The following is a 19566-nucleotide window of genomic DNA, read 5'->3' as shown; positions in this document are numbered from 1 at the left end:
TAAAAGCCATAAACACATTTTCTCACACGCAACTCGGAGGTGTCCTCTCGCTACCTGCCACTAGGCCTACAAAACAGGTACAATGTGGCGTTTTAATTTTAATGGCCCTCGGTGGCGGGGGCATGAGGGGAGTGAGCTGGAGCCTGAGTGACCTGCCGGCTTCGCGAGGGAGCGTCCAACCCTCTGCGGGCGTGGTCGCCCTGACCCCGCCCCACCCCGCCCCCTCGCGCCGAGAGAGCCCCGGTCTGGCTGCTGGGCCGCCAGCCCCTCTCCACGTCGCCCGGCCCCTCCCTCGCCGTAGAGTCCCGCGGTAGATGATGCTTGGGGTCCCACCTCCCCAAGGAGCTATGCATTTCCGCGCCCCGGGCTGCCCCGGCTCCAGTTAGCCCTTGCGGCGGCGTTCCGCGCTTCGCGGCCCCGGGAAGTTGTCTCCGGAGCCCGCGGCGCCTGGGTCTCCTCCCCCTGAGCCCCGCCCCCCGCCCAGCACTGGGAGCTCGAACCGCCCGGCCCGGGGGCGTCGCCGCTTGTTCTCCCAAGCCAGCGAGTCTACGGTTCCCTTCGCCGAGCGCGCGTCCCCCGCCTGGCTGGGGACCCCGCGCAGCCCCGAAACGGCGCGCGCCCAGAGCGCGGGAGCCCGGAGCGCCGGGCGCCTGGGACCCCGTGGAGCCGCTGTCCACCCTGCGGGGCTCGGCAGGGATGCATGCTGCGGTGTGAGCCCTGGCGCCAAGGCCATGTCCGGCGCCCGCTGCCGGACCCTCTACCCCTTCTCCGGGGAGCGGCACAGCCAGGGGCTGCGCTTCTCCGCGGGTGAGCTGCTCACATTGCTGCAGGTCCCGGACGGCGGCTGGTGGGAAGGCGAGAAGGAGGACGGGCTTCGCGGCTGGTTCCCGGCGAGCTACGTGCAGTTGCTGGAGGTAAGGGGCGAGGGCCGGGCTGGGAGGGCGGCGTGCTCGCAGACCTGTTGCCCGCCCAGACCGGCGGATCCGCCCCTGTCCGAGGGGCGCCAGGAGGGCTCAGCCGCCGCTCCTTCTACTCGTCGCTCTCCGTTCCAGTGGACACCAAAGGCAGCGGGCGCCCTTCGAGGCGTGAAGAGCGGGGCGCGTTGGGAGCGCCCCTTTGGCGTCCCCCGCTCTGGGCCTCCAAGCACATCGTGACCGCGCGAACTTGTTGCCTGCGTGAGTTCTGGAGAGGACTGGCGTTCTCCCCGGAGTTGCAGGGGCCAGAGAAGGGCTGCCCGACACAGGAGGTTTTGGGAAGACGCACGGACGGTGGGGGTGGGAAAAGTGGTCCTGATTCGGTCCCGCAGCCGCGCGTCTCCACCATGGACCTTACCAACCGTGCACGGACATGGTGCCCTGGGCCAGGCTGCCTGGCCGCCTCTGGGCCGCCCACTTACTGGTCAGCTGAGCCTGGCTGGCTTCCAGTCTCAGAGCCCCATCAGCAGGCTGGATACACGGCTAGCATTCTCTCCCCAGGGCAGCTCCCAATGGCTGAGGTTCTGGGGTTCCTGGTCTGGCCCCAGGGCTGCATGGGACCTGTCCAGCCAAGTCTGCTGGCTGTTTATTGTCTGGGTGACAGTTGGGAGGCCAGCCTGTCCTCTAATCTATGAACTTCGTGATCACACACAGCCTGAGTGAAACTTGAAGTTTTCAAAGTCCTTGGGGACAGTGTGATCTTACAGGAGAGCCCCTTTATTTGGTAAAAGGCTGACTGACCCCAGGATTGTTGTACAGACTATGTTAACCCTTACCTGAAGTTGTGTACAGACAACTTGTGGTAAAACACTGCCCAAGTCAGGGAGACTGAATTTATTTATAATTTATTCTCAGCCCTACTTCAAGGAACAAAGTAGCAAATTTTGACAAAAAAAAAAAAAAAGCTCTGTGCACTTCATGGGGAGGAGGAGAAAGAAAAAAAAAAGATACGGGTAAAATGGATATACTGTGAATTTGCCTGAGTATCCTGTGGAAGCATGAATAACAGAGCCTGGCCATGACATCTCTTTGAAGTCCAGAGAACAACAAAATTCCTTTTAAATGTATTAGTAGCCCTTGAGCAAACTTTAGGGGGTGCTGCATAAAGACTAGAATGAGCTTCCCCCTGGGGGTCAGCAGAATATATTCTGGAAACCCCCTTGGTTCTGTACTTTGAGGACAGGCACATTTAGTTGGACCTGTAGGTATCGGAGAGGCTCAGGTGTGTTCCTCAATTTTCCTAGTTCCTTCCCTGTGATTAAGATGTAAAAGAAAGCAAGTATATTGCTTCTCATAGAAAGATCTGGCCTATAAGGATTCTCCTTGTGTCCAGCTAAAAAGCCCTGGGAAAAACATATTTTGGGAACTCCTGTGGTGGCCACACTTCTGCAGGAAACACTGATGTGGAAATTTGGCTGGTGGATGTCTGTACTGTGAGGAATCTCCCAGGCTAGACTCAGCCAGCTGTGTTTTGGGTGGGGTTGAAGTTGGTGGGCTTGTAGGCTAAAAGTGGAGTGACTGTTCTTCCCTGAGAAGGGGTAGGGGTGAAGGGACAAGGCCAGACCCAGGTGACAAGCAGGAACAGCAACTGAGACAATCTTGGGTGTGTCAGTTACGTCAGACAGCGTATACACACACTTATGAACTCTGTGGTGCTTGGGGCTTTCAAACAACTCCCAACTAGTAAGTAACATGCAACAGAAATGCCCTCTCCATGAGCAGTAGTAATAAGAGTGGCTTGCATTTGTTGTGCATCTACTAAGGGTTAGGTGTGGTACATACATTATCACCAGTTCCTAAGACAGCTCTGTGAAGAGCCCAGGCAGTAAAGCTTCTGTATCTTTTAGTGGCTGAATAATAACCCCTGTGACTCTGCCTCTTTTAAATGTGATAGTCTGCTTTCAGCTATGCTTAAAGACAAGTGATGGAAGGGTTTGGATCCATATTGAACAAAGCTTTCGCAACCCCAGAGGTCAGCATGTGGTTGACAGCATCCCTAAGGGGAGGGTGAAATGCTGGGGCTAAAATAAGTGTAGCTGCCCCTTTCAACTTTGTGAGTCTCTCATGCTATGCCTGACATTTCATTTTACTCAGAGCCAGCTGTTTTTCCCAAGGTGGAAGCAAGGGTGGGCCTGAGCCCTGTGGCCTAAATACTGAATGGGCTTCTTTTCAGAGAGCACATGCGGTTTCAACACACAGGATCATGGCTCAGGCCCTTTACATCTGGGAACCTCCTACATAAGCAAGCTGGACCTTGCCAACTTAAGATAGAGGATAAGAGGAGACACTCTTGGGATGGAAATGAGTCTTCAAAGACAGACTTGGTTAGTGGAGAAGGCAAAACTTCTAGAGAGTAGTTAGTGGATAGACTGGCTAGCATATAGCATCGTGAGTCTCGAGGAGTAGGAGCAGCAGCCAGCAAGGTGCTCTTCAAGGCAGGGAGTTGTTGCCAGAGGCAAGAGACTAGGGAAGAGTACATATATGCTGGAGGTGGTAAACGTCTTGGGATGTTATCCAGTCAGGTGCCTGGCACCCAGCTTGCTAGCGCGTGGTGTTCAGAAGCCCAGGAAGTCTGTTGGGAAACAAGTGCAGACAGAATAGACTATACGAGCCTCCTGGGGGGAGGATGGAATAGTGAGTAGTCGGTAGAATTATAGATTCAGTCTTTATTTAAAGTTGAAGTTGTTATTGTTGGCTGCCATTCTGTTGGATACCAACTTGTAGTGACCTTGTGCACAATGTGTTTGGACTGTTGTGATACATAGGGTTTTCATTAGCTGACTTTTTGGAAGTAGATCACTAGACTTTTCTTCCTAGGCTGTCTGAGTGTAGAAGCTCCATTGAAACTGGTTCATAATAGGTAGGAATAGCACCTTCCAAGTAACCCCAATCCCAGTATTACTTTTGCCTGCTTGATGGAAAGAGTGGTATCAGGAAACCCCATCCTTGTAGAAGGATGTGAGAGGCTGAGAGTAGCAAGAGCAAAACATACACTTCCTGAGGATTTCTTCCTCATTCATATAAGGAAGATGAACTGAGAAGCCTCGGCTTTGCAAGAAGCATACTGGTGGAGGGGTATTGGGAACTAACTCTGTAAGGGCTAGTAAATCTGCCCTGGTTGCCAACTAGCCCCTGTGAGGAGGTCAGCTTGGGGGAGGTTCTGTGCCTGGTTATTGGAGAAGTCCCTTTGGTCATGACTCCAAGGAAATGGTGAAATGGTGCAGACAGAGCTTCCAGAGGGTGACCTCTAAGAAGACCTTAGTCTGAGCAGAATGGCACTGGTAAGCTCAAGGAATCTGCCATAGGGTCTTGGCTACTTGAGGGGTAGGGTGGCCTTGCAGAGGGTGCCATGACGATGAAACTAGCTCAAAACCAGACGAAACCTGTTGTTGTCAAGTTGAGTCATGGCAGCCCCGTGTTACAGAGTTCAACTATTCTGTAGGGTTTTCTTGGCTACAATTCTTACGGAAGTAGATTGCCAGGCCTTTTTTCTGTGGTGCCTCTGGTTGGGTTTGAACCACCGACCTTTTAGTTAGTGGTCAAGTACAAACTGTTTGTGCCACTCAAGGGCCTTGGGAATCAGCCACTCCCAAAAAGGGGATGAGGCTTAATAGCCAAGACCCACAACTGTCTGAGAAATAAAGGCTTTTATGTCTTGTAGTTCCTGGCTGGTTCTCTACTACTAGCTGAAAGGTTGGATGTTTAACCCACCGTGAGGCACTTTGGTGGACAGGCCTGGTGATCTACTTCTGAAAGGACTCTGTGTAGCAGTTCTGCTCTGTACCCATGGGCTCACCATTAATTGAAATAAACTTGACTCAGCTAACAATAGACATGTCTTATCTGAGAATCCTCTTCATTTGTGAAGAGGGAGAGCCCCTGAAAACACTTCTAACATCATTTGAGAGACATGGTTGAGGAGGAGCAGAGATAATGAAGGTGGTATGGACCAGATGCGAGGCTGGACTGAAGGCTGAGGGAACACATTTAGTCTCCTCCAGGGCAGGCTTGGATCACCTCCTTACATGAAAGCTCCTCAAGTGGGAAGAATTCCACCAACCTCTGGGAGCATGGAGATTCCTGGGGAAGATGGAGAAGGGAGCCCCTAATCTTCATTCCCAGGGTAGATCTGGAGATTCAGGTGTGGGTACCAGTACAAGTCCAATGGCTAGAGGGCCCAGCCCTGGCCCAGGAGTTCCTTGTGGTTGAAATTCTTTACATTGAATGGAGAGAAAAAGTTAGGGACCTAGAGGATGCTGTAGGGGTCTGCAAAATCTCTTTTGGGAAGTAATTCTGGGGAGTAATAATAAGATTAGAAATGCAAACAGAACAGCTTTCCTTAAAGTAGGTGATGTTCATGTTATTGTTGTTGTTGTGTGCCGTCGAGTCGGCCCCGACTCATAGCGACCCCTCCTTGGGTTTCCGAGGCAGTATCACTACGGAAGTAGATTGCCCAACCTTCCTTCCGAGGAGTGGCTGGTGGGTTTGAATCGCCAGCCTTCTAGTTAGCAGTCAACTGTCTTAGGCACTATGCTACCAGAGGTGTTCATAGAATCTGCTATCTGACTGGAAGGCCCAAACCTCAGTGATATTAACAAAATACAATATTATTTACCAGGGAGACTAGACAGCTGTAGAAGGTCATCCTGGAACTTGATCTTTAGGCACATCTCTCCTTTCCACCTTCTGTTCTCTCCATTTCAGGTTAATGTAATTGAGTTTGCAAGGCGTGTCTTTGGGAGAAAGTAGGGAGCTGGGGGAGTGGGAAGTACCATGGATAATTAAGGAGTACTGTTTTATCTGTTGCTGTGTAACAAACCCAAAACACCAAACCTGCTGCTGTTGAACTGCTGTTGCAACTCATGGTGAACTCATTGTTTCAGAGTGTAACTGCTTCATAGGGTTTTCTTGGCTGTAATTTTTACAGGAGGAGATCGCCAGGTGGTGCTGCTGGGTGGGTTTGAACTGCCAACCTTTCGGTTACAAGTTCAGTGCAAGCTAATTGTGCCACCCAAGGATCTCTGCTGTGTAACAAGTCCAAAACTTACATCTTAAAGCAACAATTATTATCTGACATGATCTTGTCGGTTGACTGGGCTCAGCTGGGTAGTTCTTCAGCTGGTCTGTCTGAATATCTCTCATGTAATTATGGTCAGATGGTGATGGGAGCTGGAATTCTGGAGGCTCAGCTGGGCTGGAACCTCCAAAATGGCTTCTTCACTCAAATGTTTGATGCCTTGGTGGTGTTGTTCTTTTTTTTTTAATTGTGATTTGGGTGAAAATTTATAGAGCAAATTCTTTCCATACAGCAGTTCACATACACTTTGTCTCATGACATTGACTACAATTTACTACAATGTAACAGCTCCCCTCCCACTTCGTCCCTATAGTTACCTCTTCCCTGTGTCCATCCCTCCATGCACTCCTGCTCCCTGAACTTTCTCCCTGTGCATAAACAGCCCTTTCTTCTCCCATAATTGTTCTCTCCAAGGAGTGTATCTACCTCAGGTAAATGTTCAACTCATATGCCTGTCTTTTGTTTGGCTGGAAGCCACAGGTGTGGGTTCAATTCCAGACCTGAAGGGCAGCTAGGGGCCATAGTGTCAGTGGTTCCACCAGGCTCTATCAGACCAACAAACCTGGTCCTCCCCTCCCCTTTTTTTCCAAATGATTTTGAGTTTTGTTCCACATTGTTCTCCCTCTCTACTCAGGATCTACTACATAGATCCCCCTCCAAGTGGTTGACATTGGTAGCCAGGTACCATCTAGTTCTTCTGGTCTCATAGTTGTATAGGCTGCGGATTGCGTGGTGTACCAGTCACTAGGACTAATTCTTTCCATGAATCTTTGGTTTTCTTCATTCTTCTTTGCTCTGGACGATGAGAGACCTGTTGTTGCATCTAGATGGCTGCTTGGAAGCTTTTAAAATCCCAGTTGCTACTCACCAAAGTAGGAGGTGGAACAATGTTTTGTGTAGTATGTTATGCCAATTGAGCTTGATGTCCCCTGTGATTATGGTCCTGAGCCCACAGGTTCAAGTACTCGGTCCCTCTCGGTAGCTGGCTGTGACCAAGAAGTGACTACAAGCATTGGTGTTCTTCTGTATGGCCTCTCTTTCCACATGCTGCCTCATATTCCAGGGCCTTTCCACATGGCCTTTCTCTTCAGCTGGGTAAATGGGTTTGTAAATGGTGGCCAGCTTCCAAGAGCATAACTGCGCATGTTGCCAGCCCTCCTTAAGTCTTAGGCTTCACACTGGCACATCACTTCTGGCACCTTCATTGGTTAGAGTGGGCCACAAGATGAGTCTGAATTCAGCGTGGGAGGGAACTGCACAGGGTGTGGACACACAAGGAACCATTGGCTCATTGAGGTCCTTCCTTGTAGACTAGCTACCTCAGAAGGGTGGGGAGAGCACACCAGGAACATTTGACCCACCAGAGGAGAAGGAGTGCTAGGCTAGACTGATGAGTGAGAGAGCCTCAGAAGTGAGGTAAAATGCAGGAGACTTGGCTATATTTCTCAGAGATTCTCCATTATCATCCTTGGCAGATTTTCTTTTCTTTTCTTTTTTTTTTCCTGCGATAGCAGAGTTTTCTTTACACAGGGCACACAATAAATAGTGCAGTGGGAATGCAAAACCCTATTTGCTTGGCCGTCCAGTTGTGCCTATCAACAAAGCTCTTGATATACCAGTCTGGCTTCTTCTGGCCTGGGCACTTTGAGACTGGTGATTAATACAGGTTGTGTACCTGAGTGCCTGGCATCTAGTAGATGCTCCACATGCTCTACAAGGCTTTCTTTAAAAAAAAAAAAAAAATCATGAAAACATAAATGACAAAACATACACCATCTCAACAATTTCTACATGTACAATTCATTGATGTTGGTTGCATTCTTCAAGTTGCGCGACCATTCTCCCTATCTTTTCCCAAGTCATTTTACCACCATTAGCATAAACTCATTCTCTGTAAGCACAAGTTCCCCCTTACTCCCTCCCTCCCAGCTCTGGTAACCACTCATAATCTTTGGTTTCTATGTATTTGATTATTTCATATAAGTGAGATCATACAGTATTTGTCCTTTGGCGACTGACTTATCTTGCTCAGTGTAATGTTTTCAAAGTTAATCCATATTGTGGCATGCGGACTTCATTTCTCTTTATGGCTGAGTAGTATTCCATTGTGTGTATATACCACATTTTGTTTATCCATATATTTGCTGATGGACACTTCGGTTGTTTCTACCTTTTGGCTGTTGTGAAAAGTGCTGCAATGAACATTGGTGTACAGATATCTGTTTGCATTGTTGCCTTCCCATATCCCAGTTGTAATTGGGACTGCTAGGTCATATGATAGTTCAGTTTTTTGAGGAACTGCCAAACTGTTCCACAGGGGCTGTATAACAAGTTGGTTTTAATATAGTGCTTTTCTTTCTGTAAAACACATGTAAAAGAGTTTGTCCTTGAGGCCAATGTTTTTGAAGATAGCTGTTATGGATTGTATTGTGTCTTCCCAAAATATGTGTTGTAAATGCTAACCTCTACACCTGTGGATATAATCCCATTTGGGAATGGGTTTCCTTTGTTATGTTAATAAGGCAGGATTAATGTAGGGTATGTTTTAAATCTGTCTCTCTTGAGATATGAAAGAGCAGATCAAGTAAGTAAGCAAGCAAGCATGGAGGGGAAGATAGATGCCACGTGATCGCCATGGAACCTTGGAATAGAAGCTGAAAAGAGACAAGGGACTTGCCTCAGAACAGACAGATAGAGGAAGAACCTTCCCCTAGAGCTGGTGCCCTGAATTCAGATTTCTAACCTCTTAAACTGTGAGAAAATACATTTTTGTTCTCAAAAGCCACCTACTTACAGTATTTTTGTTACAGCAGCACTAGATAACTAAGAGAGAAGCCATCAACTATTAAAAAAAAAAGGGCTGGTGGCCTGCAGGGTATGTGATTATGATTGAAAATGCCAAGGTGCTCTCTGCCATCTTCACCAAGTCATCCCGCCCTTTAATTTGGGGGCTGTGGCCCTCATTTGTAACTCCTGATGTTTAAAAATCTCCCTTAGGCTCACCATTCTATCTGCTGCTCATAAATTACCACCCCCTTCTTCTCTGTCATGTGCTGGACTGGTCAAGTGACTACCCCACTGGACTTGAAAGCAGTGGTCAGGATGTATGGTTTCAGGGCGTCTTTGCAAAAGCTCCCTTAGCAACAAGTCGGCATGAACCCCTGACATCCATTACCAGCTAGAAATGAGAATGAAACACTGACCTTTCTGTACTCTTTTCCATTTAAAACAGTCATGCTTTCATGTTATGGCTTGGGAGACCTCCTCTCCGAACACAGATGCTGGTCCTACATTTTTGGTGAAAGAAAATGTTTGGTAGACCAGGAAGCTGTGTATATGTGTAAGGTATTTGACTATTATTAGGCCACTCCAGGGGACATTGTTCTTGTGGCTTACTCCCTTATTACTAACAGCAGCAAGGCGACACATGACCAACTTTCTAACAAAAGGACAGAATGGATCTCCCTGTACTTAATTGCAAAATTAATAGATTCCTCTCCCCCTACAGTGGCAGGGCCTTTTGGGTGATGTTTATGCCATAGAGAGAAGTAGAAATGGCAACTAGCAGGTCTGTCTGCCTTTTCCCTTAGAAGACCAGAGTGTCAGGTGATATTGTGACGGGTTAGTCGCAATAGGTGTATGAATTGTGACAAATCTTTGTGGAGTCAGTCATATGAAGGCTCAGCTGCCTCTCCTTTCCTATTTACTATCTCCTTGTCTAAACCCAAGCCAAATCAGTTGCCAACAGTCGATTTCAGCCACTGGTGACCCTATGTGTGTCAGAGCAGAACTGTGCTCCATAGGATTTGCACTGGCTGACTTTTCAAAAGTGGATTACCAGGATTTCTTCTGAGGTGCCTGTGGGTAGAGTCAAACTCCCAACCTTTCAGTTAGCAGCAGAAGAGTGCTAATCATTGCACCAGCCAGGGACTTTCTCCCCATCTACCATCTGATAAAGATTGGTTTTATTAGTTTAACTTCCTGGTTCATTTTATTGACCTCTCTTTCTGAGCTGCAAACTGGTGTCCATTTTTAAACTCTAGTTACCCAAATTTCACGTCATAACTAAACTCATACTTTATCTCCTCTCTTTAATGATTTCCTGACCCCTCTCCAAATCTTAGTGAATGTTGCTGCCATCCATTCACCAGATGCTGCCACCCCCCTCCCCCTGACTTTACATTTCTTATTTGTTAGGTTGTTGTTAGGTGCCGTCGAGTCATCTCTGACGCATAGCGACCCTGTGCACAACAGAACGAAACACTGCCTGGTCCTGTGCTAGCCTCACAATCCCCACTATACCTGAGCGCATCGTTCCACCACTGTGTCAGTCCATCTTGTAGGGGGGCCTTCCCCTTTTTCGTTGACCCTCTACTTTACCAAGCATGATATCCTTCTCCAGAGAATGTTCCCTTCTGACAACATGACCAAAGTAGGTGAGGTGAAGTCTGGCCATTCTCGCTTCCAAGGAGCATTCTGGCTGCACTTCTTCCAGGACAGATTTGTTAGTTCTTTTAGCAGTCCATGGTACTTTCAACATTCTTTGCCAGCACCACAACTCAAAAGCATCAACTCTTCTTCCGTCTTCCTTATTCATTGTCCAGCTCTCACATGCTTATTAGGCTATTGAAAATACCATGGCTTGGATTAGGCGTACCTTAGTCTTCAAGGAGGCATCTTTGCTCTTCAGCATTTCAGAGAGGTCTTTTGCAGCAGATTTGCCCCATGCAGTACATCTTCTGATGTCTTGACTGCTGCTTCCATTGGTGTTGATTGTAGAACCAAGTAATATGAAGTCCTTGCAACTTCAATCTTTTCTCCATTTATTGTGATGCTGCTTATTGGTCCAGTTGTGAGGATTTTTTTTTTTTTTTCTTATTGAGGTATAATCCATACTGCAGACTGTAGTCTTCAGTCTTCTTCAGTAAGTGCTTCAAGTCATCCTCACTTTCAGCAGGCAAAGTTGTGTCATCTGCATATCGCAGGTTGTTAATGGGTCTTCCTCCAATCCTGATGCCATGTTCTTCTTCATATAGTCCAGCTTCTCTGATTATTTGCTCAGCATAGAGATGGAATAAATATGATGAAATGATACAACCCTGATGCACTCTGTTCCTGATTTTAAATCATGCAGTATCCCCTTGTTCTGTTCAAACAACAGCCTCCTGGTCTATGTACAGGTTCCTCATGAGTACAATTAAGTGTTCTGGAGTTCTCATTCTTTTCAATGTTATACATAATTCGTTATTATCCATATAATCAAATGCTTTTGCATAGTCAATAAAACACAAGTAAACATCTTTCTGGTATTCTTTGCTTTCAGCTAAGATCCATCTGACATCAGCAGTGATATCCCTGGTTCCACATCCTTTTCTGAATCCAACTTGCATTTCTCGAAACTCTCTGCCAATATACTGCTGCAAATGTTTTTAAATTATCTTCAGTAAGATTTTACTTGTGTGTGATATTAATGACATTGTTCGATAATTTCCACATTCTATGGGATCACCTTTCTTTGGAGTAGGTACAGATATGTGTCTCTTCTAGTCAGTTGGCCAGGTAGCTGTCTTCCAAATCTCTTGGCATAGCCAAGTGAGTGCCTCCATTGTGACATCCATTTGTTGAAACATCTCAATGGGTATTCCGTCATTTCCTGGAGCCTTGTTTTTCACCCCTTCCTTCAGTGCGACTTTGACTTCTTCTTTCAGTACCATTGGTTCTTGATCATATGGCACCTCCTGAAATGGATGAACATAGACCAATTCTTTTTGATATAGTGACTCTGTGTACTCCTTTCATCTTTTCGTGTTTCCTGCATCATTCAGTGTATTTCCCATAAAATCTTTCAATACTGCAACTTGAGACTTACATTTTTTCTTTAATTCTTTCAGCCTGAGAAATACTGAGTCTGTTCTTACCTTTTGGTTTCTAACTCCAGGTCTTTGCATATTTCATTGCATATTTCATATAATTGACTTTGTCTTCTCAAGCTGCTCTTTGAAATTTTCTGTTCAGTTCTTTTATCTTGTCATTTCCTTCATTTGCTTTAGCTACTCTCCATTCAAGGGCAAGTTTCAGAGTCTCTTCTGCAATCCATTTTGATCTTTTCTTCCTTTCCTGTGTTTTTAATTACTTTTTGTGTTCTTCATGGATGATGTTGTAGATTTCATCCCATAATTCCTCTGATTTTTGGTCATTCATGTTCAGTGCATGAAATCTATTCTTTAGATGGTCTCTAAATTAAGGAGGGATATAATCAAGGTCGTAATTTGGCTTTTGTGGGCTTCTTTATTTGTCTTCAGCTTCAACTTGAACTTGCATATGAGCAGTTGATGGTCTGTTCCACAATCAATTCCTGACCTTGTTTTGGCTGAAGATGTTGAACTGCTCCATCTCCATCTCCTCTTGCCACAGATGTAGTCAGTCTGATTTCTGTGTACTCCGTCTGGTGAAGTCCATGTATATAGCTGCTGTTTGTGTTGTTGAAAAAAGGTATTTGCAATAAATAAGTTGTTGGTCTTGCAAAATTCTGTCATCTCCAACGTTATTTCTATCATCAAGGCCATATTTTCCAAGTACCAGTGATTCTTCTTTGTTTCCAACTTTGGTATTCCAATCACCAGTGATAATTTACATGTCTCGATTGCATGTTTGGTCAATTTCAGACTGCAGAAGTTGGTAAAAATTCTCAATTTCTTCATCTTTGGCTTTGATGTTGGTGAGTAAATTTGAGTAATAGTAGTATTAACAGGTCTTCCTTGTAGGCATATGGATATTAACCTATCACTGATAGCACTGTACTTCAGGATAGATCTTGATACAGTCTTTGTGATGATGATTGCTACGCCATTCCTGTCAATTTGTTATTCCCAGCATAGTAGATCATATGATTGTCTGATTCAGAATGACCAAAACCAGTCCATTTTAGCTCACTAATGCCTAGGATATCTATCTTTATGCATTCCATTTCATTTTTGATAACTTCAATTTTTATTAGATTCATAATTCATACATTCCATTTTCTGATTATTAATGGGTATGCGGGTAATAGCAGGTGTTTATTCTCATCTTAAGATGTGCCACATTAGGAGATAAAGGTCCCAAAAGCTCTACTATATCCACATCATTAAAGTTGGCTCTACTCTGAGGAGAGGAGGCAGCTCTTCCCCAGTCACACTCTGAGTGCCCTCCAACCTGACAAGCTTATTTTCTGGCACTATTGGATAATATTTCTGGACTGTTCATGAATTTTTCCAGTAATATATCAGACCGTGTTTCACTGCTATTCATAAGGTTTTCACGGGCCAATTCTTTGAGAAGTGGATGGCCCCTTCCTTCTTCCAAGTCTGTCTTAGTCTCGAAGCTCCGCTGAAACCTGTCTATCATGGGTAACTCTGCTGGCATTTGAAACACCGGTGGCATAGCCTCCAGCTTCACAGAAACACTCAAGCCACCACAGTATGACAAACTGACAGACAAGTTTGTCTCTCTTAGTTGTTCCAAACCACTCCACTCACTTTCTCCCCTATCTGCACCAATACCTGCCTACCATGCCTGGCTCATGTCCCAGCCTTTCCCAGGTGCTCCAGCACCTGCCTACTGAGGCCAGGTTACTTACCTTGCCTGCCCCAGGTGCTCCAACACCCACCTGTTGCACCAGGTTAGCAAACCTTGTCCATTTTCCCTTAGAATCATTTATGGAAGCCTTCTCCTTCTTAACTTTCCCAGTACCATGCACCCAGTGTTGGCAAACTTTATCTGTAAATGCCAGAAAACAGTATAAGATTTGCCAGTCCAAGGGCAAAATTGGGTTACACTGCATCACTGTGATTCATCATGCACCAGAGGGCATGTGAAGCAATGAGGGCACCACATATAGTCCTGGTCATAACTACTCAGCTCTGCTGTTTTATTGTGAAAGCAGCCATATTGCACAGTTGTATTCTAATAGAACTTTATTTAGTAAGAATTGATTTGATCATATTGAATTTGTTTTTTGGGGTCTTATGGAGATTGATATTTGACTATTATATATTTTTTTGTGTTGTGGAGTATTATTTTTCTTTGGATTTGTTTGTGTGGTGGTGAGGCTTCCAGTAGGTGGTCACATATGGCTTCTTTGTGATTATTAGTTGCTGTCAAGTTGGTTCTGACTCATTACAACCCCCTGTACAACAGTATGGAACAGTGCCTGGTCCTGAACCATCTTCATGATCATTGGTATGTTTGAATCCATTTTTGAGGCTACTGTAACAGTTCATCTCATTGAAGGTTTTCCTCGTTTACACTGGCTCTGTACTTTACCAAGCATGATACCTTTTCTAGTGATGGGTCATTCTTCATGATGTGTCAAAAGTAAGCAAGCTGAAGTCTTACCATCCTTGCTTCTGAGGACCGTTCTGCTTGTATTTTTTCTAAGCCTGATTTGTTCATTCTTTTGGCAGCCCGTGGTATATTCAGTATTCAATAAGGCTTATCTAAGGAGGTGATATTTGAGTGGAGACCTGAATGGTGCAGGGGAGTCAGCCACGTAAGTATCTGGAGGAAAATAATTTGAGGCAGAGCTAACTACATATTAAAATCACCCTGAGAGGATTGTGTTTGATATATTTGAGAGAACCCAACTATTCCAGGATGGTAAGTGAGTAGTGAGCAAGAGCGAAAGAAGTTGGAGACATGCTGGAGAGGGAAGTGGATATAGCAGATGCTGCAGGGCCTTGTACCCAACCTGAGAGTTGGACTTCACCCAACTGCAGTGGAAAATCTTTGGTTTTACTTATGGGTCTGGTGTGCTTTGGTTGTTTTTGAAAACTTATCTAGACTAGATTGTGGAGAATGGGTTTTAGGAGGCCAGGGAGGGAAGCAAGGAGACCAGTTAGGAAGCAGAATTCGTTCAGGCTCAGACCATGGTAGAAGATGTGAGAAGTCAGTGGGCGTGGACTGTATTTTGCAAGGAGTGTCAAAAGGACTTGCTGATGCTTTGAATGTGGGAGGTGAAGGGCCTCATCTCTTGTGGCTTAGGTGCAATGTACTCACATTCTGAATTTACCCCTCTGTCAATCTTTCATTCCCCCACCAGACATAACTTCCTTAAAAAGTTAGTTAAAAGGCAAATAAAAGTTGGGAAATGTTAATAGCCATAATGCAGACAGTGTTTTTAATAAATTATTCAAACAATAACAACAAAAACCAAAAACATAGAGGATGCATCAGTATAAGAATGCACGAAGAATGTGGATAGACACTGTATAATTAAAACCTAAAAATCCACTGCCACTGAGTCTAATTCAATTCACAGTGATCTTATAGGACAAAGTAGAACTGCCCCATAGGATTTCCAAGGATGTATATCTCTGCGGAAGCAGACTGCCTCATCTTTCTCCCATGGAGTAGCTGGTGGATTAGAACCATTGACGTTTTTGTTAGCAGCCAAATGCTTTAACCACTGTACCACCAGAGCTCCTAAAAGATAGAAAAAGGCATCAATATATTCTGTTTCATTAATAATCAAAGAATTGTAAATTGAAAACAAAATAAAACATAGTTTTAAAGAGAAAACACACATATACATAGGCACACACATATCCTCAAAGAATGAGTGAGTATTGGCAATTTTACTTCTAGGAATTAAGACTCAAAAAGTGTAGGATGGACAGGCAGTGAGCATCAGAATGTCCATCACAGCATGGTTTCTAATAGTGCAAAATGGGGCACAATCTAAATGCCCACTGGGAGGAACTGGTTAAAGTAAGGTTCTCCTGTGCTTAGTACAAGGTCAGACATACAAGAAGGGGCTCAATAACCACATTGAAGCTCAGTTTTAAAAATAAAAATTGTGGTTTGTAATGCTAAATGTTTCATATAGTTGGTATAGTTCAGATTTCTCCTTACCACAAGGCTAAAAGATAATGGTGTGTCCAGGAATAAATTGATTTCTAGATGAAGGGACTGTGTGTACCACATATTCCATATGTATCCTTTTTAGGAAGAACAGGTTGAAGAAATACATACTGGCCCAGGGCCTGGGCTACATTCTTTTAGATATCCTCAGCAACAGCAAATCTTTGTTCCTTTGAGGAATGGATCTGATCTTTTGGAAACAGCCAAAATTCATTTGAAGCCAAGTCTGGTGTGTCTATGCGTGTGACTATCCGTCTATCACCTGTTGCGAAGAGACTTTATGGCAGCTCACCAAAAACATACAGTACAATGAGATTTTTTTAAAAAAAAAGCATGTGAAGAAATCTGTGGAAAGAAGGAAATAAGGGAAACAAAAAAGAGTGTTTGCGTGAAGTCTGATGAGTGGAGAGGGTAATTGAATTAAGCATACTGTTCAGGATTTTAAAAAAGCTCCAATTACAAGTAATGATGAGCTTGAGTAGTTTCTGGTAAGGTAGCAGAAATGTTCTGAAAATGGAGGCATTGTGGGTATTTGTGGTGCATCAGTCAGTCTGAGTTAAGATATGCTACCATAACAAACAACCCCAAAAATCTTAGTTGTTAAAACAACATAGGTTTGTTTTGTGCCCATACATACTACAGGTTGTTGCTAGTTGACTTGGGGCTGCAAGACATTCCAGGTCCCAGGATGATGGAGCAACCACTGTCTTGCCAATCACCCTGCCAAAGAGCATATAGCTCTTAAAGCATCTGCCCAGAATTGGCACATGACATTCATGCTCAGATTTCATTATCTAAAACATCAAACCAATTCCTGTTGAGTTGATTCTGACTCATGGCTATCCTTTGTGTGTCAGAGAAGAACTGTGCTCCACAGAGTTTTCAATGGCTGAGTTTTCAGTAGATTACCAGGCCTTTCTTGAGGTGCCTCTGGATGGACTTGAACCTCCAATCTCGTTAGCAGCCGAGCATATTAATTCTTTGTACCATTCCAGGACTCCAGGTCTAATTTCAAGTGGATGGGAAAATACAGTCCTAAAATGAGCATGGAAGGAGAAAAGCAGCCTGAATGAACATGAACAGGCATGAAGACCACTGCTTTTGCACTCATGTGTGGTGTTGCCCCAGTTTTGGCCTGTTTATTAAACCATCAAACTCAGTATTTTGTAGTCACACTTAGAGCTGTGCTTCTTAAAGTGAATTCAGTGCCTCTACAGCATGCTCTCTTGGAATGCAATTCTGATCCACTTGGCCCTGAGATGCTGTGTGTCTGGCACACTCCCATGTGATGCCATTGTTGCAGGGCCTTAGAACACAGTGCATATTTCGGCTAAGGTGTCCTTACCTTTTTTTATTATTTTTTTTAATTTTTAATTTTTTTATTGTGATTTGGGTGAAAGCTTACAGAGCAAATTAATTTTCCATACAACACTTCATATACACATTTTATTTCCTGACATTGACTGCAATTCCCCACAGTGTAATAGCTCTCTTCCCACTTCCTACTTGTAGTTACCTCTTCCCTGTGTCCTTCTTTCTTATGCATTTCTGTCCCCCAAGCTATCTCTCTGTGCAAACACTGCCCTTCTGTTCTCCCACAATGGCTCTAAGGAGTGTAAATGTTCACACTATATACCTGTCCATTGTTTGGCTGGAAGCCACAGAAGTGAGTTCAGTTCCAGACCAGAAGGATGATTAGGGGCCATAGTCTCAGGGGTCTCCCAGGCTCTTTAAGACCAGTAAACCTGGTGTTTTTTTTTTTATGCGTTTTGTTCCACATTGTTCTCCTACTCTATCCAGGATCTCCTGCACTAATCCCTTTGTGAGTGGTTGGCAGTGGTAGCCATCTAGTTCTTCTGAGCTCATGGTCTTATAGGCTGAGGATTGCATGGTTTACTAGTTCCTTGGACTAATTGTTTCCATGTGTCTTTGGTTTTCTTCATTCTTCTTTGCTCTGGAGGAGGAGAGACCCATTGTTGCACCTAGATGGCAGCTTGCCAGCTTTTAAGACCACAGTTGCTAGTCACCAAAGTAGGGTGGTGGTGGTGTTGTTATTTGCTGTCAAGTCGGACCTGACTCATAGTGACCCCTCCTTGGGTTTCTGAGGTGGTATCACTATGGAAGTAGATTGCCCAACCTTCCATCCGAGGAGTGGCTGGTGGGTTTGAACCACCAGCATTCTGGTTAGCAGTCAAGTGCCTTAGGCACTACGCTACCCAAGCTCCTAAGTAGGATGTAGAACAATGTTTTTGTGTAGTATGTTATGCCAATTAAGCTTGACGTCCCCTGCGACCATGGTCCCCAGCCCACAGATCCAATTAACTTGCTCCTTCAGGGTGGTTGGCTTTGTAAGGTGCCCTTACTTCTGGAGAGCCATGAGTAATTCTTATTTGTTCAAATCAGCCCTGCCTCCCAAGGTTATTCTTGTGTATAGCACACTTCTGGCCACACTGCAGTAGTATATACTTGGTCTATGATTTTTGAATAAATACGATTATTTCCTGATCCCAGACTTCTATGAATTCTTTTCTCTACAGTTGTACATCTGTCAAGTAAAGTGGTGGTCAGTGGTAGAGTTCTCAACTTTTATGTGAGAGATCTGGGTTCAATTACTTGTCAGTGTTCCTCATGCACAGCTACCACTCATCTGTCAATGGAGGTTTGTGTGTTTATAAATTGCTGAACAGGTTTCAGTAGAGCTTCAAACTAAGATGAACTAGAAATAAAGGCGTTTTGGTCTGCTTCTGAAAATCAACCAGTGAAAACCCTAAGGATCACAATACTCTGATATGCAACTGATCACGCAGATGGTGAAGGAACGGGCAATATGTCATTCTGTTGTGCATGGAGTTACCATGAGTCGGGGTGACTTGATGGCAGCTAACAATAATAGCAGTACATCTGTCACAACAGAAGCCCAGTGATACCTGTAAAAGTTGGAACCTGTATAAGCAAGAAACCTCAAATATAGAGAATATGCATATACACATATAGACACATACATACATATATACGTATGTCCATATGAGTGTTGTGTGTGTGTGTGTATAAAACTCAAATACATAGAGCAATAGAAAAATGGTAAGACTTGTCAATGGTGGAAGACTTGTGAGACCTGGAAAAACAAGGCAGTCTTGTCAATTTCTGGCTCTCACAGGTTTCACTGTATTTATTTGAGCTGTCTTACTTGTCTAGTCTTGCTGTAACAGAAATGCCACAAGTGAGTGGCTTTAGTAAACAGAACTTTATTTTTTCATAGTTTAGGAGGCTAGCAGTACAAATTCAGGACTTTGGCTCTAGGGGAAGGCTGTCTCTGTCAGCTCTGGGGGAGAAAATCCTTATTTCAGCTTCTTGAGTATAGTATTCTTCCTTGGAGATTTTCACTGTCTCTCCCCAATATGTGCTTGCTTCTCTGTTTGTCTCCTCTGCTCCTTTTATATCTTTTTTTTTTTAAATTTTATTTTGATTTGGGTGAAGATTTACAGAGTAAATTCACTTTTCGTACAGCAGTTCACATAATATACTTTGTCTCATGTCATTGACCAAAATTTACAATGCAACAGCTCCCCTCCTCTTCCTCCCCATAGTTACCTCTTCCCAGTGTCCATCCCTCCA

General features: G+C 44.7%; 1 protein-coding gene across 1 annotated transcript in view; it reads left to right on the top strand.

Moving 5' to 3' along the window:
• The first annotated feature begins 731 nt into the window (after positions 1-731).
• Positions 732-19566, top strand: part of GAS7 (growth arrest specific 7) — a 394162-nt gene continuing 375327 nt past the window's right edge. The window contains exon 1 of the mRNA XM_007948030.2: positions 732-914. Within this exon, the coding sequence (XP_007946221.1) occupies positions 732-914 (183 nt within the window). The remainder of the gene's footprint in view (positions 915-19566) is intronic.

The sequence above is a fragment of the Orycteropus afer genome, unplaced genomic scaffold (assembly GCF_000298275.1).
Source record: "Orycteropus afer afer isolate SDZICR_OR568_19922 unplaced genomic scaffold, OryAfe1.0 scaffold00199, whole genome shotgun sequence".
Taxonomy (NCBI): domain Eukaryota; kingdom Metazoa; phylum Chordata; class Mammalia; order Tubulidentata; family Orycteropodidae; genus Orycteropus; species Orycteropus afer.
Note: the sequence above shows the minus strand (reverse complement) of the source record. Positions and strands in the feature narration are given on the sequence as shown.